Source organism: Cyclopterus lumpus, chromosome 2, assembly GCF_009769545.1.
Source record: "Cyclopterus lumpus isolate fCycLum1 chromosome 2, fCycLum1.pri, whole genome shotgun sequence".
NCBI classification, from domain to species: domain Eukaryota; kingdom Metazoa; phylum Chordata; class Actinopteri; order Perciformes; family Cyclopteridae; genus Cyclopterus; species Cyclopterus lumpus.
In genome coordinates this window covers 11128037-11149541 of record NC_046967.1, presented here as the reverse complement: position 1 = coordinate 11149541, position 21505 = coordinate 11128037, and the positions used below count along the sequence as shown (strand labels likewise).

At 45.3% G+C, this 21505-nt stretch overlaps 1 protein-coding gene across 1 annotated transcript; it reads right to left on the bottom strand.

Annotated features, from left to right (window-relative positions):
• Positions 1-280: 280 nt before the first annotated feature.
• On the bottom strand, positions 281-17706 carry LOC117742905 (neuronal membrane glycoprotein M6-b-like). The gene is made up of 7 exons (XM_034550560.1): positions 17526-17706; positions 5920-6106; positions 5188-5347; positions 4783-4951; positions 3695-3768; positions 3556-3621; positions 281-2737 (listed from the first exon to the last, which is right to left on the bottom strand). Exons 1-7 carry the CDS (start codon positions 17593-17595, stop codon positions 2585-2587), a joined length of 879 nt encoding a protein of 292 aa, XP_034406451.1. The 5' UTR covers positions 17596-17706; the 3' UTR covers positions 281-2584.
• Positions 17707-21505: the final 3799 nt, after the last annotated feature.

Below are 21505 nucleotides of genomic sequence, written 5' to 3'. Positions count from 1 at the left end.
ACAATTCATTTGTTAACTGCTTGATGTTGAGATATAAACATAATTTAATGTTTTTGAGGATTGATTAGTAGATGTGGCCTTCCCTGTCTGATATAATAGTTTATTACATATCTTTGATTTTTGTTTGTTTCCATCACATTTGATAACTCAAATAAATAATATTGCTCCAGCTCGACAGCAACGTCGTAACTATGTGTGTTTACTATAAACAGGAAGTACAAAAAAAAACTAATTTCACCTCAGAGACCCAAACACAAGAACGAGACGAGAGACAACGGTGTCACGATAATAAAAAATATCGGTTTTTACTAGAGAAGGTTACAAAAATCATCACTATATAGGAGTCATAGAACTATTTCCAACTTTAAAAAAAATCAAAGCATAATGAAACACCTACAAGGAACTACAATGCCATCAAAGTACAATGGAGATTTCTTTAGAAAAGGGGGGTGTGGGGGGGGCAAACACCGCCTACCATTGTCGGTACGATTGACTACACATCACCTGAAAAACTGCAAAGACAGTCATGTCTCCTTCATGCAAATAACGAGGAAACGACAACACCCTGACACGCATCGTCTTACAGGAAACTGAAGTTTGCCTTTACATCAACCTGGTGGCAAAGCACGGATATTTATCAAACAACACACATGGCAATATAGTCCTTTTTTATACAGAATAGACAGCTGCACACATGGACGATACTGACATGCTTCATCTCATCAAAGTTCAAATATTTCTCTTCTTTCAGTGTTTTTTTTAATACTTTTTTTGTTGTATTTTTCTTTTAGGGTAAACTAACCGGTGGTGATCAATATAGAATATAGTCCATGATTTATTTAAACAAAATCTGATTTATAAAATTAACGTATGAAAATTCCTGACTAGTTTTATTCAGAGTGTAAACATCCAAAACAGTCTCTGTGGCTCATATGACTTCGACGATTTAAAAAAAAAATAACAAAAAGTGACTTTTTTCCTCTCAACTCACGTGTTGACGAGTCAGTCGTCAACAAACAAACAAAACAAAACAAGTTCCATGAAATCATAATTACTGAATCACAAGAAGTCAGCTGCCTAAAACTGATAAAACATTAAAAATATTTTTTTTTCTTCTTCAAAATCACATTTTTTTTTAAATGCATACGTCACAAGCACCTCCACCCATCGTATCATAGCGTACTGCACTGTATCCCCTCTCACGACATATCGTTTATTACATTACAATTATATCAAATGCAGAACTAGTATTTGAGTGCTAAACACATATCTCAAAAGGGTACATTTACATATATCTGTGGAAGAAAAGAAAGAAAAAAAGTAGTAGAACGCGTCGGGAGCACTGATCGTGTTCTCCACGTTTCCCCCGAGAGGAACCGAGATCCTTTTGTGGCGCTTCAGGTATTTACAGGTGAACTTCATTCACAAAAAAAGGAGGAATTTTTAGAAAAATGATAGAACCGGCTTTTTTTTTCTTCTTTTTTTTCTTCTTTTTTTAACCGTGTGATTCACGCAGGACAGCGCATCAAATCTGGTTCTTGCTTAGATGGTTGAAGAACACAACTGGCTGAAATCCAATTTTGGTTTGATACCTGAGGTGTGTGTGTGTGTGTGTGTGTGCGTGTGTGTGTTAAAAGACCCGCAGAGATTTACCTTTGATTTCCGCTGGTGTCGAGTGTAGCAAAAGCTCGTAAAGGTCTGAACACACTTGGTCACAATGTTGCCAAGAGTTACATCACACTCCTCTGACCCTTGACATGAAAGCAACAAAAAAAAAAGCATATTTCCCAAAACATATTCCTTTGAATAAAAGTTTGAATACCTTCGCGGAAAGATAAACTCTGATCATGTAAATGCACAATAATCCTTGAGATACCACATGATTTGAGTCTATATGTTTTCCATGACAGGCTGGGGGGGTGGGGGGGGGGATATTTGTGTCTCTTTTATTCTTTTTTGTTTTGTAATAGTGCAACAACGTATCGAGCATTAGCAATAAAAAGTCAAAAATGTAGAAGAAAGTAAAGGAGGAAAAAAAAAAAAAGGAAAGAAGATCGTAAAATAGAACCTGGCGTACTTTTCAGAGAGTATTAAAAAAAAAAAAAAAAAACATTCGTACAACATTCGCACAATATATTCATATTCATATATATATATATATGCATATAAAACACCAAAAAAACAAACCCCGGAGGAAGTTGGTCGCTGCCTGGCTCCCCCTGTGGCCGAAGCAGACAGTGAACAATGTTTTTTTTTTTTCTTTCTTTTTTTAAAGGAGCTGTGCTTGCTCAGGGCGCGAGGCCATCACAGCCGGGCCACGTTCACGAGGCGCCGCCATCGCCCCCCCCCAAAAGAAAAGCGAGACGCTTCCAAACTGATGTACCGAAGGCCTCCGCCCCGATCCTCTATTCTCCTCCCTTCTGGTGTGAGCCAGGGAAGAGGATGGAGGATCAGGAGGTTGTGGTGGTGGGGGGGGGGCTACCAAACATGACCGAGGTGGTTTGTTTTCAACGCAGGGAAGTGGGGGGTGTTGCAGGGTGAGGGGTGTGGGGGATGGGTGGCGGCGGGAGAGGAGCGCTCGTCCTTATGAGTAGGAGGACGAGTTCTGGCCCTCCTTGGAGCGCGCCTCGGCCTCCAGGTCCTGGTCGTCCTTGGTCTTGATGTCCTGGTACTCGTGCGTGGAGACGGCGCTCTTCAGGTAGGCCCAGTTGGCCCCCAAAATCATCAGGTAGTGGATCTGAAGAGAGACCGACATGTACAGGAAATGATGCCCAATGGAAACTGCTTACCCACAATGCAGTGCACACAAGAAATGGCGGAGCAGCTGGAAATGAATCGGGTGATTGTGAAACGGCTCCAGAAATATTTTAGAATCAAAACAAGAACTATTTTTTTTCCACCGCTATCCACAAATTATTTTAATGTTTTGCATCTGCGAGCTCCATTTCCTTTGTGCAATGCATTGTGGGACAACGAGAAGTTCTTTTTCTGTACTTTTATTTTAGCATCCCTGATCGATTGATTCTTTTCCAGTATGAACAGACTGAGCTGCATTGAAATCAGCACTGATCAAGAGTGATAATGACACATCTAAGTAAATATTTAATGTTTTAACACAATTCATATTTTAATTTGAGCCAAAAGACAACAGGGGAAATGAAAATAATCTTTTTTAAACACACAAACACCTTTAATTGCCCTTTCAAACGTATTTCTTTCAAACACTATTCTGTATCTCCTCCCACCTCCTCGATAAGTTAGCTGGGAAACATCGAGGGCTTTTCAGATCATCCAAAGCAACATCTGCTTCACGCTTTCTCTTTTTAGCATCTCCTGTTTCCTTGGACTTAAAACAACGGCCGCCCGCCTCCACGCAGTAAAGAACGCTGACCTCGTCTACTCACACTCCGCGCATGCAGAGGCAAAAGGCCGCAGGGTTGGATTTCAACGACACGCCGAAAACCAAGCGTGTGAGGAGGCGGGGTTGCCGCGGCAACGGGCAAGCGCGCCATGGCAACGCGCATATTTTTAAAAGTGATGGGTCGACGGGCTTACCAGTGCGATGACGGTGGCGCCGGCGCCGGCGAACGCGACGATGTAGAGGTGGTAGGACAGGTAGAACTGCGGAGGGAAGGAGACGATCAGAGAGGGGAGGAGACCAGAAGATAAAAAGGAAAAGGTCAGCTCCTCTCACCTCGCTGGTGTTGCAGATGTCTCCCAGTGTGGCGCCGCAAGCTTTTCCCGGAGTGGCGTTCCAGGGAATAATACCTGCGGGATCAGAGGGATGAAAAGTCAGAGGACAAGAAGGCTTCTCCCCCCCCCCCGAGACGGTGCGATTGACGGCATTATGAACCGGGCTCGGATAAAGATTAAAGGAAACGGGGCTGCTGAGCCTCTTCCTACAGGAAAAATATGGGTCATTATTTCCATTTTTCTTCCCTCGCCGTCGGCTCATTATAATCCTCCGTTACTTTTTTTTTTTTTCACCACGAAATAAGATAAACCCGGGGAAGTCATCACAAACCCTTCACTCCCGATAATAATTGTGACGGCTGCCAGTAATTTGGGGGTGAATAATTCATGCAGTGAAGCATATGTGATGCTCGTCCCACTTTGTTAACGGGCCAGCTGTCCTTCAAATGTGGGTCACGTACTGTACTGATGACATGACCTCTTCCTTTACAGGGAATGAGATTTAAAGTGATGTTTAGGGTGCGTGGAGGAGTTTTAAAAAATATGTTGCTATGCAAAGATGTTATTGCCGGCCTGTGTTGAGCTCTCTTGCCTAGATGAGAGGAATTTCTCCTAAAACTTTGAAGACTTGTAACACCGCCTGCGATCTGAATCTGATCTTTTTTCTTTTTTTACGTCAGCTGCAAATCCAGAATACCTGAAGGGATTGCCTCTATAATTATGGTTTGGCAGCAAATATGAAAAAAAACCTTTAGAAAATAACAAAAAGTGTGAAATAATTTCAGGACTTTTCTTGACAACGAGGAAATGAAATAATAAACACCCTTTAACGTTACTGCAAACCAGTTATGAAAACTTTCGTGGGGATATTAACGAGTATATCAAGCGGAAAAAGTCCCAAAAAAGTGTGTGTGTGTGTGTGTGTGTGAGTGCATGATGGGTCACACACACACACACACACACACACAGGACTTGCATGTCGTTATTAAGCGTATTTATAAATCAGATTTTTGGTTCTGAAAACGTTCTGAAAAAGGGTTTTGAGCCATTTCTAAGAGTTTTAAGTAGATAATATTGGTAACCACTTACCGTACTGCCTCACGTCCACACAGATGGAGTCGGGCGAGGTGATGTTGGCGTCAGGAGACTTCATGGCGGCGCAGGTGTTCCACATGTTGAAGAAGAGGAACACCGGTATCGCCGTGAAGCCGAAGATGGCGAGGAAGGCCAGAGCGAGGATGTAGGTCAGGAACATGAACTGAGGGAGGGGAGGAGACATTTGTAGTGTGTCAACAACAACGTACGGCATTAAGAGTGGACTGTTTCGTGTTTGTTTTTTTTAAACCCCGTAAACACTATCTCAAGCAAGAGCATTATAAAAAAAATAAAAAAATACACATCCGAGTAATTCAATCTCATTTAGAGGCTTTCATTGGGAGCGTTTCTGGGTCAGCGGCTGCGGTGATCTGCAGCAGCTGTTCCCCGTTGACGTACGAAGGCGGTGATGCAGCGGCCGCAGACGGTGGTCTTGAAGTCGCTCTGCAGCTCCTTCTTGATGGCGCTGGTGGTGTAGAAGCCCTCGGCCAGCAGGACGACGGCGTAGACGAAGAAGAAGGAGGCGATGCCGTAGATGATGTACTGAAGGATCTGGATCCTGAGCACAGGGAAGAGAAAGAGAGCGAACTATTTCAATCGGTTTGACGTTAATCGGGAACATTAGTGGCCTTTTCTGGTCTTGATAATTTCACGGTTTTAAATTATTATCGCATATTATTTAGTCGGATTGTATACAGTGTTTTATGCTGTGGTTTTAGTGTGTATACATATTTTCCTGTTTAACTATGACGAATGTATTCAGTGTTTCTGTTGTGTTTCTTAACATAACATGGCGGCCATAAGTCTCTTCATTATCTCTCCGTTTGCGGCTTGTTTTTCTTTTTTTACATCCTGTTTGTTTGTGTCAATCATTTGAATTGCATTAGTTTTTTTTAAAACATTTTCTTCTTTCAGAATATCTATTTTGTAACTCACATGAGTTATGACGCGTTTCCTGGTTCTCTGGGGTTGTGAATCATGGCAGATCATGTGGGTGGCTCTCTGACACATTTTAATAACCGCAGTCTCAAGGCTTTCTCCTCAAACTATTAACTAATAACTCATCAATGATTCACTGTGCTCCTCAAGTCTTGTTATAGCCGCTTTAGTGCTGGATTTCCGAGGACTTACACCATGGCGAGGGTGGCGTGGTCCGCGGTGACCCTGGAGAAGTGGTTCTCCAGCATGGTCAGGGTGCCGGTCAGCGCCACGTGGCCGCAGCCGCAGAACAGAGCCACACCGGAGAAGCAGAGGATGGTGGCCACCAGCGAGGCGTAGGGCACCCCGCCCAGACACTTGATGCAGCACTCGAAGCATCCTGCAGGGGGAGACAGAGAGAGAGAGAGCAGCGTTAATTCACTGGAAGCTTTCCCCGCTGCCGCCGGCTGTAGCCAAAACTAGCTCTTACGGATAGAAAGAAAATGCTTTACAGACTTCTGAGACAACACTTCTCCCTGTCGGCTAATCACGGCATCTTTCACAGTTGCCTGGGAGCGCCTGGGAGCGCTAAATATTAGATGCACTCTGTGCTACATGCTCACATCCTCCTGCACTGCTCGAGAAACGGCGATATCTCCCTTCTATCTTTATAAAGAAACATCTCCAACGCGTCTTCATTTGAGACATGAATAACTTATGACCTAAATCAATTATTTGTGTAAATAAAAAACATTTCTCTGGGCACCAAGAAGGTGTCTTTTAGTGTTGAAAGTGGGAATGAGACGGATGTTTTCATTTACTTTTGGTTGCATTTAAAAATGAAACCCGAAAGAGGCTCAATTTCCCCCCCGTGCAGCTTGCGTGTATTCTCATCTTTCTCCTTTTTCACAACTTAAAAATGATGACGAATGACGCGCGATCATCCTCCCTCACGCTCGAGCGCGTTTCTGCAGAATGACGAAGGTGATGAATTAGTAAATGTGTTTCCCATTAACGGCTCTGGGATGCATGCGCGGGGGGGCTCTCTGCTCCCGCATGAAGGAAAGATAACGCGTTGCATTGGGCACAAAGAATGGCGTCTTATATAATAGCCGGTAAAAATAGCTCCTCCGGCAAAAGCAGGAAGTTACTCTGGGCTGAGAAAAAAAAGGAGCTGAAATGTACTGTCTTGTGTGTGCCACTTTGCTGTTTCCATGACAACCTGCTCCAATTGGCAACTCTGAAGCATCATTAATTCATGTTCAGAAATTTGTTGAATCTGAATGTGTTTGTAAAGCCTAAATATACACAATTGACCATGTTACGCATCTGTCAAACGTGCGCTAAACGTGCGCTAAACGTGCGCTATACGTGCGCTAAACGTGCGCTATACGTGCGCTTCCTTCGGGCTACGTCGCGTTACCCGTTGTTAGTGAGTTCAGCCCCACTGACTGCAGTCAGATGAGAGGTAAAAATCCACCAGGACCGCCGGAGACAACACGTAAGCAGAAGCAACATCACTGTGAACACGTTAGCATGCTGACGTTAGCATTTAGCTTAACAGTCTCATGCGCATGTGCAACAAAGAGAGAGGAGACCTGGTTTCTCTGCTGTTGCACAATTTCCCAAAACATAAAAAAAACAAGATACAAGACTATTTTAGCACCTTTAAAAAACTAAAAAGGTTGAAAAAAACCCAACAGATTTTTACAATTCACCGTCTTATGGTTAGCAGCTGGTAATTTACATAAACTGTTATAAATAATTTGCAAAGCTCATCTGTTTCTATATGGTATCATAAATGTATTTTTCTTTCTTTTCTCATAATACAACAGTTCTGTTCTCCTCTCTGTGGAGGTTTCTGACCTCAGTGTGAGGTCATGAGCCGGCACATGAAAAACCCTTCACTTCATGTATGAGTGAATAAAATAAATGTAAGATGCCACGGCCCTCCTCCTGCTGCCCGTGCTGAAGATGTGTGCGTTGCGTAACGAAGCGGAGGCTCGTTGCATAATAGATCCAAATCCTATTAATGTTAATGAAGGAAGCGGGCTGATGGAGAGGTGGAGCTGATAATGCTGGATGGCTCTAAAATCTGAGCCGAGAAACAGGCCAGGCCTCGGTGGGGGGGCTGCAATGGACTCACCGGTCGATACCATGAGGCTGTTTAAAAAGCTGCTCTTAAAAGACGCTCCATCCTGCTATAAAAAGGTCCATCTCCTCAGGTAATTTAACATGTTAGTCTTCCTGTCGTTGTTATTTAAAGAGAATTAAAGTGCGATGTGGTAATCCTGCTTTTTTCCAGGTGTCGTAATCTTGATTTGACGATAAAGCTCCTTTCAAGTTGCGGAAAGGAGTCCATTTGCTCCATTTGTTTTACATTAAAAAAATACTTTTGAGTTTGAGAGCGCACGACTGCAGCATATGATTCCTGCTGTTAACTCCATCTTCTCAACCCGGGGGGCCCTTGTGCGGCTTCACGCATGAAGTCGCAGGTTTCATTTAAGCACCGAGCGGCGCTCCTCATCCGGTCCGCCTGTGGCCACACGACTGTTTGTCAGCTTCACTTTTAAAGTGCGCTAATGGGAAACAGGCGAGCCGGAGTGGTCAGCTCCAGCCGGCCCTAATGGAAATCAATGGGACTATTCATTAGAGCAGAATTTAGGGGACACCACGAGGCCCGGCCCCGTCGCTCTCGTTTTATACCTCGCTGCATCTCGCTATACCATCTCTCTCTTCGATGAAATATGGCTGCACGCCCACGCTGTACTTGCAGCGAACCAGCTGGAGTTAATCGCCCAGACGATGTGTCACGCTCCCGTTACGATGGCCGTGTCATACATCATCTCAACCGCCACGCCAACCGGGAGACGATGCACTGCTTCGTTGGGAACGCTCCACAGGTTGCAGAGACTGAGCTGCAATTTAAATAGTTAAAACGCGTCTTCTTCCAGCCGCTGTGTGGCCTGAAGGACAAAACATGTCCCCCCCCCCCCCCCACCCTCTGTTTAAATTAGGATTTCAATTTGTAGCTGAGAGCGTTGGACGGATCGATGCTCGCTCTGTGTTTGTGTTTCGCAAAGACAAGAGAAAGGGACGGAGGACCGAAGGTGTGTGAGAGAGGAAAGCCGAGGTGAATGGAGAGGAAGAGATCGCAAGGGAAGAGGAAGACGAGAGAAGGAGGTGAAGAGAGAAGCGGAGCGAGCGAAGAAGAACAGAAAAAAAGAACAGAGACAGAGAGAGAGAGAGAGAGAGAGAGAGAGAGACAGTGTAAGCAGAAAAAAATGGCTCTTGGCCCCGGGGCCCGGCAAATAGCAGTTGCCATAGCAACGTGTTACCCACGACCCAGTTCGGCAGCGGCGTAGTCCTTCGCAGCCGCTTCACGCATGCACACATGCACACATGCACACATGCACACATGCACACATGCACACATGCACACATGCATCGATGCGGAGCGACGTAACCTCGATTAAATAAACGAAGGATGGGTGCTAAGAAGAGGTTATTTCATTTGATCAGCTCCTCAGGGACTTTAAAAATTCATATTATAATTAAGTGATTTGCATGGTCATTTTAGGCGACCGAAATGCGACGATAACATTCACGACTTTCACAAAACGTTAAGATAGAGACCTGTCAATCACCTTGTAGCCCCGCCCCTAAAGCATACCCTGCTTTATGGTCTGCTTGACTCTAAATGGACCATAATTTACTAAATGAACATCACGCTGTATTGAACAAGGAAATAAAAACACGTGAAGTTGCAGGCGGTAAAACCAAAACAATGAGCTGAAAGACGCACAACAAAAAGCCTCCTCCACAGCAGCATAGTCCACACGGTGAATACAAAAAGCGCCATTCATTCCAAGACATCTCATTTCAGGCTCTCTGATTGGCCGAACGAGGCGCGGCGCAGAGTTTGTCTGTTTGCTGACGTCCTTTGTAATTATTCTCCCTCGTCCTGTCAATCATCTGTCACCCGACAAAAGTGAAATAATTCCTCTAATACGCGTGACGTCGTTGTCAAATTACAGGTCTGAATTTGTACTGAATTTAAATATCTGCAGCTAGCCGTGCTAAAATAACTATTATCCTCTTTTAGTAGCAGTTTTCATCTGCCATCTGGAGATAATATCGATTTAAATAGAAACTTGACAGAAGATCACAGTCCTAATAATCTGCTATAAACTGCACGACCCAGTGGCACCGCGTGACTGTTCGTACGCAGTGCGTCAATAAAGCTTTGTGAATATTTCAGAGGCCGGTCTGGTCCCTGCCCGCGGCCGTAGTCCAATCTAGAAGCGCCAGTATTCATTATGGGGCAATATTTTCTCGCAGTGCATTGTGGGTGTATTTACACGAGAGTTGAGGACAGGCGTCAGAGAAAGAGAGAGAAGAAAGGTGTGGGCAAGTAAAGCAGAAAGAGATGGAAGGATGATGGAGGGATGATGGAGGGATGATGGAGGGATGATGGAAGGCTGCGTCTCCTCAGGTTGAGATGAAAAAGAAGCCCCATCTGTTTGATGGCAGCAGACAACAACACACACACACACACATTATTATTACACTTTTCTATTAATTGTTTCATCAACTAATTGTGAGCAATCGACCGAGTGATGTCATCCAAGTTGTGATAAACTGGCCGTGTCCTTAAAAAGCCGATGGTTTGTTGGCACAAGTATATGGAGAATATTTGTGCCAAGAAACACTTCAAAATATGCAATTTGCTTCATTTCCGGCTGCCTTCACTGTTACCAACCATTTCTCTCTTCTTCTTTTTTGGTTTTTTTTTTTCCCACGGTACATAACTGACCCTAATCGTCTGTTTTTTGTTTTTTTTTAGAAAACCCTTGGCTGGTTATACCGGCATTATGAATGCCACGAGGTCAACATCTGGCCGGGCGTAATCGAGCATGATGGACCTTCAAAATCCCGTTGTCACCACCGTGATCAATACTTTGCTTCCTTCTCTCTCTTTCTGGGGCCAAACTGGACTAAACTCCCGACAGCGTGACTCAACTGTCAAACAAAAGATATAATCAGCTTGTAGGAAGCACTGAACATGATAAGATGGTGACTTAGCATGAGCATGCAGCAAATTAGTGCTCAAGATATTTTTTAAAGTTTGGTTCATCTCCGGGCAATCTCATAATAAGGAGTGTATGATGCAAGGAAGCTGTTTTGTTGTGTCCTTCGGGGGCTGCTTTGTCTAACGAGGCGAGAAAGATTAACGGCGGATCATTAAAAGGGTTTATTTAAAAAGAGGGGTGCGGTGACAGTCGACCCGAAACCTGACACGGGCCCTCTCTGGGCTCTCATCTAGGGGGGGGGGGGGGGGGGGGGGGGCACCTGTCCCGAGATGGCGTGCAGCGGAGCGAGCGCCATTAGTTTGAGTCTTGTTCCACCAGGATGTTAAATGGCCCCTCTGGCCAGGAGTGCCGTGCCGTTGGACTGAATGGGGCTCGGGCGGTTACACAACCGACTTGGCTGTAAAGTCGCTCTCCCTGAGATGTCAAAGAAGTCGCTGGGTGGGCGATGGAGGGGGGCCAGAGGAGGCATCGCTCGGGGACGGCGCCCTGCTGCCTCTCGCTGCTATTGTGGGAGCTCGAGCTTTTGTTTCCAAATGTTTGTAATCTGTTGCTTCACGGGGCCTCGTTGTTATTTCAGTATCGATCATTATTATACCATTTAGTCTTCGAAATGTCATATAATAGTCAAAAGAAAAGTGTAATAATTCCCCATACAACCAAAGTGTCATACCAAAACTAAAGATATTAAATCTGCAGCGATATAAAACAGAGAAAAGCAGCAAATCCTCACATTTGAGAAGCATCGTTTCTGCTTGATAACTAAAAGTGGAGCTCGATGAATTAACACATTCATCCGTAACGCCCTCTTGCTCAACACTCTCAGGGGGGTCTTAAAAGGTTTTATTATGAACTGAAGGTTTCTGCGGGCTATAATGTTAACGAATGTTCTTTTTGGCATCTATTATTCTTCAGCTAAAGTTACATAGACTCTTTCATTTTAACGAGGACCCATCCATGCGAAATACAGTTTGTTTTAAAGAACATGCAAGCGGAGAAGTTGAGTTAAATATGAATGTGTGGGGACTGAAGACGACCACAACATATGTGCACACCGAAATAGAGCGGTTGCTTTGGTGCAAGCAAAGCACGGACACAGACATCCCCCTAAACCACTCCTGGTCACTGACACGTAAACAAATACGAGCACACACACACTGACACACACACACACACACATATCCAGATGGAGGCCGACAGCAGGCTTTGGGCAAATGGCTTCAAATGAGGAACACATGAGCCTCTCCCTGTGTGATGGCTTTCACATGCTCTCGCAACCTCACACACCTCCAGGGCGAGAGGAGAATAGGCGAAGGCTGTGTGTATGAGTGTGTGTATGAGTGTCTTTGTGTGTGTGTATGTGTGTGTGGGAGAGAGATGAGTTCGGGAATCAGGACAAGACAGGAAGGAGCCGAGGAGGAGAGATGAGAGGAAACAAAAAGGAGGATTGTGGCGGGTTTTATGTGCAACAAATCCATCACAAAGTGAGCTCTGCAGGCCGGGGCAGATGTAAAAGTGTTTTCAGAGCAGGCAATTGCAGATTCAGTGTGTAAATAAATGTTTTAAAAAAGGTTTTTTAAATCCTTGCATGCAAACCCGAACTAAAAGCACAGCAAAGGTTACTGGACACGACCTGGAGTTGGACCCAGACTACACCTGCAGAGAGGATTTGTTTAGTCCAGGACTAATGAAAGGTGGGATCATGCTCTTGCAGGACTTTGTAGTAATTTAAAAATGATATATTTTTCTTCTTGGTGGAGACGCCATGTTGGAAACATGTCTGTTGTGTGGGAGTCTTTTTTTTCGGCGTTGAAAAACTGCCACGAAGAGATAAAAACTGGAGGGAGCCGAAGTGAGAGGTGGTTATGTGTAACAAAGACAAGTAGGAGACGGGTGCCAATAACAGCAAGTGTACGCATTAGAGTGTGTGTGGGTGTGTGAGAGAGAAGCAGCAGCACAAGGATGGTTAGTCCACATATCAGCTACTATTACAGTCCGCTCTCCCACTGGTGGTTTCATGCACCGGATTGACGTTTAAAATGGGAAAATAGTGACCGAACAATCTGACGTCTGATACTTTTAAGTTCTTTGAACATTTAAGTGGCCGGAAAATAAAGCAAATGACAAGCTGCGTGGTTTAAAAAGTCACCAAAAAGCATCCATGTATATCTACTTTAATTTAATTGTGTGTGCAGGTTACAGTAACTGATGCATTGTGTGCCCTAAAGTTATCGCACAGAGCTGATTTATGAGTGACTTCATGCTATGAGGAAGCTTCTGAGGGTGGGTGTGTGTGTGTGTGTGTGTGTGTGTGTGTGTGTGGCAGTAAAGTGGATTACAAGGTGTAATAAAACCGAAAGCGGGTAACAAGTTCACCACCGTATTATCATATTTACTGTACACTCGGTGAGAATATTGTATAAATACGTGTCGGTGATTTACGGCGCATGTTTTTCGGTTCTGACTATTTATGACAACAGCGTGCAATGATCCATTAAGGATTGAAATGTTAACACAACACAAGTTCTCGAGGTGGAGAACCGGTTTAATATTTAGCACATGACTAAATGTCAGCACCAGCAGGTCTGGCTTTTTTAACATTTTTATTTAAAGTACCATGCATGTTCCCGGGTCGAGCCCACACGGTTCATGTCCTGTTACATCGGTGTCACTCATTGGAGGTTTGGGTGTGATGAGTTTTAAGTGCAGGGATAAAAAGGGGAAATCTTCACGATATTCAATGTACCGTCTTATTCTGTTATGGATTGTTTGCTTTGAAGGATTTTCAGAGGCCCAAATATTTAAAAGGTTTCCAGGATTTCAATACAAAGAGCAAAAATGAGAACACCTTTTCTACTTTTGCGTACATTTGGAGGTTGGGTACCACCGGACAATTCCATTAATTAACTAATTGTTTCTTCTTTTATGTCATATAAAGCATCGCTATTCAATGCTATTTTAGAGGCAAACACGTATGTCTGTTTGTAACTGGTTAGCTTAGCTTAGCATAAAGACTGGAAGCAGGGGGAAACAGCTAGCGTGGCTCAGTCCAATTACCGCGGCGTTTATTGTCTGTTATACGACAATTTGTTATTTCTCGGGCTGGTTGCCGAGCAACTGGTACTGATCTTCTCATCAGATTCCTATAGCGAGAAAGCCAAACAGCGCGTTCCCCAAACTATTGCTCTCCTTTACTTGGTTTTTAAAAAACAGCCTGAAGACATTTCGCATCACCTCTCCAGCACAGAATCTTAATATCCTCCTCTGCTGAGGTCAAAAACATCCCATAATCCACCAGAACAAAAGACAACCTTGAACGGCTGATGAGGAGGAACTCTCTTTGTGCTTCGGAGGCTGCAGCAGGACATTCAACCAAAAACCTGCACCCCTCCAGACGATGATGTAATACCTTATACGCTCCTGATCTGAACATCACAAGCAAAGGCGGCGACGCGTTATGCAAGAGGCCCCACACACACACACACACACACACACACACACACACACAGGAAGGAAGCAAGGTGTGTACGACGGCAGACGAAGAGGAACTTGAAATGCACTCAGCGCCGCTTTGAGAGCCAATTCAGGAGGGGCCACATAAAAGTAAGATAAAAAGGTCACTCGGGAGGTGCTTTCTCTAATCAAACCGTCGCATACTAATGAAAGCAGATATATAATCGTATACCTCGGAGAGCGGAGTTGATGTCTGGTTTATCCGAGTCCTGAGCGTATAGCTCCACAGTCTCACAGATTAGAGATTATAAAAAAAGATCACTTCATATCCCGACAGACACCGAATTGGATTATCATCCCTGCCGGTGTTCTGTGCTCACTTTCCAGTCTGTAATTACTTTCAGCTCCGTGAGACACACAATGGCGACGCAATCAAGAACATAGGCGGTTTACCTTAATTACAGCTAATCAACGTGCTCTTTACAACTCGTACCTGATGACGTGAAGACGCATATCAAGTTGCATTAAATCACACTAAAGGGACTCAGTTTCTATTTCTTTATGATGTTCAAAGGAGACATAACCTGAAAGCAGTCGTTATGCTAGGCTAAGATATCTTTCTCTTAGATTTACCTTCACAGAAACCAACACGTTTGAAACTATCCCCTTTAATGTAGCATATATATTAATAATATTAATACAAGTTGTGTCATGAACACAGTGTTTCTGGAGGGGGCTAACGCACATTATAGCCATTGCTCAACTGAAATATCGTGTTTTTTGGCCCATATATTGATGGGGAGATTTGTGCAATTTATAAAAGCCAATAAAAAGGGCACACATTATTCATCAGTGCAGCTTTAAAACCCAATCTGTTGCATTTTAGCCTCGAAACCTTATAAAAAAATGACAGATTTCGTACCGAAGCTAATACATGTGGCTCCACTTGGTTTACACCTTTAAACACTGCAGCCCAGATGTTGCAGTGAATCCAAAACCGGATCATTTCACCCAAACTTCTGCCTTCAAGAGCTGGAGCTCCTTACATGACAGCGCTCGCCTTCTTGACCCCCCCCCCCCCCCCCCCCCCCCCCCCACACACACACACACACACACACACACACACACACACACTGTAAATCTTCAGCCTCTTAACGGATGCTGTAAGCTTATGGTCACATTCCAGATGTCAAAGGCACACACAAATGATTACACCGACAAATAGGCCATCCTCCAACCCTATTGTGGTTCGCTGGTGTGTGTGTGTGTGTGTGTGTGTGTGGGGGGGGACTCGGTTGCGCAACATCCCACCTGGAGCCGTCCAGGCTGGAGATGTTGAGCTGGGTGATAATTTCACAACTTAAAAAAGGCGATTAAGGAATTCAAAATGGTTAATTATAACCATAAATATGGCCGCCCTCCTGCTCGTCTGTCCTCAGGGAATTCAAACAGATTCACCCACTCCGTCAATTAAAGCTGCATTATAAAGGCTCTCGTTGGACACTGGCCTGCATGCCTCCGGAGAGGATGATGTAATGTCTTTTTAAAACATGCCCACTCTTCTGCACCGTATACGTCACAGAGTGTGACCCAGCAATACAACTGTGGCAGGGCCATAAATAAATATAATATTGCGATAGGAATTTGGGTTTGGTAAAGCTGCAAATCTCCTAAGTTTCCAAAAATTACAACAATTTGTAATACTTGAGCTAAAGATTTGAATATTTCCTCCTAAAATGTTTACATTTTGTAAAGGTGGAGCTAAAAGTCTGAACATTTGCCCCAAAAAGAATGCAAAGCAAGATTTTGTAACAGGAGCCCATATATGAATATTTGCCCACGAAATAGTTACATTTCTTTATAGTTGCTTCCAAAATAGCAAAATTTTTTAATCTGGCACTAAAAAGCTGAATGTTTCCTCCCAGAATAATAACATTTTGTAATACCGGAACCAAAATATGAATATCTCCCCCTAAAATATTAACATTTCTTTTATATTCGCTTCCAAAATAGTTACTTTTTGGAAGCTAAAAATCTGAATATTTCCGCCCCAAAATTGTAAAATGTCATATGCTGATGCCAAATCACTGAACAAATGTGTCTTTTCAAACACAAACCTTCCTTTTAACCCGACTGCCCACATGAAACCGGAGAAAGACTGCAGTATAAGGAGGACTAGAGCAGGGGAAACACTGGATGTTGCTGAGTGTGTGTGTGTGTGTGTGTGTGTGTGTGTGTGTGTGTGTGTGAGTGTGTGTAAAGCCCCCCTAGGCTGATGATATCAACTACCCACCTCTCTAGCAGCCCATACAGCACCAAGGCATCATGCCAGAGAAGCTGCAACACTGACTGAGACGCTGGGTGAACATCTCCCATCATAATCATTCATCTTCTGTATTGTGCACCAGAAGAACGGCACACTGTGCGCGTTCATCTTCAAGGTGTGATAAACACCACCGATTGTACTACCAAAGCCACAATGAAAACACATCAGTCACCTCCACTCATCCTCCGGTGCACAGACACACTGTGCAGCAACAGTTTGGTTGGACGAAATCGACTATTTTCATGGCGTGCGCGAAAAACTACTATTTACATGCACAATGCACACTCTGCAGAGCGTTGCGTGCGCGCACCGCACAGAGGCTCCATTAACACGCCTGAGCGGTGGTAACCGGTGGACACACATCCATCAATGTCGAGCCGAGAGCACCGCTGCTCCACCGCCACGCGCGTCCAAAACACGGGTCGTGTGCGTTGCAGCCGCCGTCGACCGATCACTCGGTGGCCGGTCGGGACACCGAGGCGCTCATAGTGATGGACGCCGTCGCGTTATCAGCCGCTCATTAGGCAGAGCTCTATGCACATGATGGTGCAGCAATGTACAAGCAAATTGGCTTTAATGCATGCACCATAAAACCAGAGCGTGCACCCATCCACAGCGCACCCACCCCCGGTTATTCTCCCCCACCAGCCTCCAAATCCCCCTTTTGAAGGCGCACAAAATACCACAGAAAACGGCAAATTGTAAATAATGTAAATAATCTCGGTCACCCAGCAGCAGAGAGACCGTTTAATGCTGTCCAAAAATCGCCCTGGAATAGGTGAGAGGCCAGAGGGGGGTTGTGGGGAGGGGGGGGGAGCATCGCTATTGTCTCGCGCACAAGCGAGAAGCCATTGCAAGTAGGTTAAACCGCTCAGGCTGGCGCAGACGCGAGCGTCTCCAAAAGAAAAACACGGGGAAACGCGCAAATGTCAGCGGCTGATCGAGCGTACCTTTGCTGTCTTGTCCCTCCTCCTGAGTCTCCTCCGCGTTGGACTCCATGGCCGGCTTTGTCCCATCCATTATTTTAGAGGATTATAGTCTCCTTGTGGCACTTGTACCTTACAGTCTGTGGATGGTGGAGCCTATCTGGTGGCTCGATGCTCGCTCTCTCTTTCTTTCTCTCGCTCTCTCTCTCCTCGTACACACCCTCCCTCCCTCCCTCTCTCTCTCTCTCTCTCTCTCTCTCTCTCTCTCTCTCTCTCTCTCTCTCTCTCTCTCTCTCTCTCTCTCTCGCCTCCTCCCAGTTAAAGCTTAGCCCTGTCTCTCTATGTATATTAACAATCCAGTCTCATGATGCAAAGGCGCTGTCCGATTGGATTTATTTTGCACATGCGGGATTAGCAGCCCCCGAATGATGCCGGATAGCGCGTGTTGGCCCCTAAACCCTCTCTGCACTGGACAAGATGAGGCTCATTCACTTTACTCCATGTCAGTTTGTGCCATCGACGGCTCCCTCTGTCTGCAGGTGTACATGACTGGTCTGGTTTCATATGCTTTGCATGGGTGAAACAGAGGTGGATGTAAGGTAAAAAATGTACAGGACATGTAAATATGCAAACTCATGAGTAACCATGCATGAATACACACACACACACACACACACACACACACACACACACTCACCGCCCACTCTCCATCTGGTGAGTTGAGAGTCAGAGAGGGAAGATAGGAGGCGAAGGGAGGGAAGTAAAACACCTAGTGTGCTTCAATCAAAGGGAGAGGACTCATTGTGCTTTTTAGTTTTCTGTCCCACTCAAAATGGCCTGTGACACTTTTAGATGTGTATCAGCATCAGAGGACAAATACAGTTGTTTAAGTCAAAACAAGCCATGTTGCAACACTCATTCCCGATGCTGTCCGGATATTATTCCCATTAGAATAAACACACACAGAGGAGGATGCTCAGTTTCCTTGTGACATGTTTATAGTCGTTATTACACCTCTATTGCTACTTCAATACACTTTCCTTTGGTTTCCCCTTGAAGAAAAAAAACGCTTCACTTAGATTGATTTGACTTTGATTGGATCACCTTTGACCAATGGGAGCTTCTTATATGCTAAACAGCCACGTGTTTGGCTTTATTTAAGAGGGGGCTCTTTGTTTGCCTACGAGGATGCTGATTGGCTGAGTGCATCATGCCACAATCCAATGAGAAACAAAGCAAGGTGAGTCCCCGGTTCAAAGTGGGTGGGGTGTGTTTATGTAGAAAATAGGGGGGGGGGGGTCCAATAATGTCCTGAATCAATGGGACGCCATCTGTCCTGAATCCTCTTAAATAAGGTTTTAATTCGGCTCCACGTGGCCCACACAACAGTCCAAGAACCCCCACAATCTCCCTCTCTCTCTCTCTCTCTCTCTCTCTCTCACTCTCTCTCTCTCACACACATATACATACATACACACACACACACACACATACTGCAGACAAAGGTGACCCCACCGAGGGCTGAAATGGTAACCCGAAGGCCGACTCACAGACAAGTTTCAGAATTATTATCCTTTAAAGACAGCAACACTTTGGAACTCTGGACAAACAAACAAACAAACAAACATACAAACAAACAAACAAACAAACAGTCAGTTATTAGGCTTTAAGGGTTAGTTTCAAGTCCCATTTTTCTCCCAGAAACCCCCATAATCCCTTGCTGGGTCACACAGATTAAGGATTTGTCCGGAAAATGAGAAACAGTGCTCCTTGGCACCCTTCACTCTGACACACACACACACACACACGCAGTCCTCAGAATACGTCAATAATGAAAAGACATAGTAGTCGCCTGACAGTTTGACGGACACATTCTGTTTGCATTGCCAAAGGAGAAGAAAGAAGTTCGTCTCATGTATCTTCTGTATGAGAGACTGAAGGATCTACAACAAGCAGCCGTCCCGACACACTCAGCGACAACGCCAACACGTTGCTGCTGAGCCGGTTTAATGTGTACTTAGTTTAGCTCGTTAGCATTATGTATCTAAATCAGGGGATCGCCACATATCTGTGCCACATTTCACACACCCAGTAGTTGTTTGGACATTTCACTGAAAACCACAAAGGTGAACAACCTCACGGTGGAGTCACCAAACGTCTACTGTGAGCCACGAATGTCTGCACGGAATCTGGTGTCAATCCATCCAGTAAGTGTAGAGGTTCCTCTCCGTCTGGACCGCAGCGGCGGTGCGAACGAAAGCCACATTGCAAATCACTCTCACTGTCGTCCTGCGGCGCGTCGCAGTCCGATGTACGGGCAGAGCGATGCGTATGAGGGGAAGAGCTCCTCGTATCACTTGAGTGAGTGTGTTTGTGGGGTGGTGAGTCCAGGTTCACATGTGACCCCCTTTAGGAATAGTTTCAACCTCAAAGCGTGTCTGTGCATCAGAAAGAGCTCCTGCTCGGCGTCCATTCAACGAAAAGCCAGGAGGGCCTGTCGAATGCCTGTCGTCCCTCATTACGGCGAGACGGCGAAGAGAAATAGTGCCGCCCAAATGGGGTCGTGCCTGAGTAATGAGGACATCCTGGTTGGAGAGGAAGAAGGAGAAAAAGGAGGTCACACCCGTCTCTGGACAATTGATTTTAAACTTTAGTTTCAAAAGGTGTTCCACAACCGGCTCTCGTGATGGTCGCATCCTCAACATCAGAGCGCTCTGATCTCAAGAGTGATAGCGGCTCCGCTGTTGCCATGGAGACGTCCAACGCCGCCGACAGGCTGCACTCGTTCAGATCTTTCAGCGATGCTATCAGTTCCTCAAAGAACCTCTCGTGTGTCCTCGTAACGGCTTGAATCAGCTTATGATAATAAACATCAGTCCAATTTATTTCTACGCCCACGACCAGCTCAGCTGAAGGCGAGAGTCGTTGACATGCAGCCGACGTGATCATCGCTTTCCTGCAGCAGGGCAATGAAATGGGGTGTAAATATGTAAGAAAGTCGTCTCCAGTGAAAAGGACCAATCGGACACAACGTCATCGACCTTTTGACCCCCTTTCTTGACACGCTGCTCGGCACCATTACGCTATCTCGCTTGTCAAGAGCTCTGATCCCAGAGGTTGACCTCACCGTGACCTCGTCGTAGGTCGAGAGGGAGACGGCCCCTGCGTCAGAGTCACGCGGCGTACGTGTTTTCTGCTTGATGCTTGTTGTGTTATTTTTCGGGTTAAGAATGCTAACAAGTTGCTGCTTGCGTGAGAGCAGATAAACAACTTGTCAGCCATCCCCCAACTTCCTGGTCTGACCCGGTTTGTTTCTGTGCATGAGTCAAACAGAAGTGTGTTATCAGTAAAGCTGGAAACAGGGCATCACTTGGGCCAACGTAAACGTACTAAAGAAGCTGGTACACACACACACACGCACACACATTGTCTCAGCGACGGCTTTATGAGCTTCCCGTTGTTGCTTTAGTCTAATCCTTGCTATTTTAATGGGCTTCTGGCTCCCTTCTAAAAGGGAAACCTTTGGCGGAGGGCCAGGCTGAAGCACCTGTAGCGCCGTCTCTCACCTGAAGAGTTCCTCTGGATTCTCTGCAGAAATAGTGCGTTTTGTTTCAGTGTCTCTACGTGTGTTCTTTGGGGGAACATGAGCGTTCAGATCCGGGGCCCTTAATCTGTGGCGGTGATGATGACCCAGTTTCGCACACCCGCCCCTCCCACCCCACCCCCCACCCCGGTCGCCAAGGAGACGCTTCCCTCCCATCCCTGAACAGAACCGCCGCTTGCTGACAAAGGTTAGTCCATCTCCAACGCTCGATCTAAATGCATCAGCACACAAACAAACACTTATTTTGGTTTGGAGTTTGAGAGGAACAAATGCATCGTTTCTTTCTTTCTTCCTGCCACCGTGGAGTCTCAAAGCCGGCACGTGAGCGACTTCAATGCAAATCCCATGCAAACGAATCCCATCGCGCTCCGTCATCGCCCCTGCTGCCCGAGACACCTGC

Excerpts from the sequence above, each read along its gene's own strand:
- LOC117742905 (XM_034550560.1), bottom strand. The coding sequence starts at position 17,595 with ATGGATGGGACAAAGCCGGCCATGGAGTCCAACGCGGAGGAGACTCAG. Across the intron at positions 6,107-17,525 it reads GGAGGGACAAGACAGCAAAG|GATGCTTCGAGTGCTGCATC; the intron begins GTACGCTCGATC and ends CTCCCCCTGCAG. Across the intron at positions 3,622-3,694 it reads ACATCTGCAACACCAGCGAG|TTCTACCTGTCCTACCACCT; the intron begins GTGAGAGGAGCT and ends TTCCCTCCGCAG.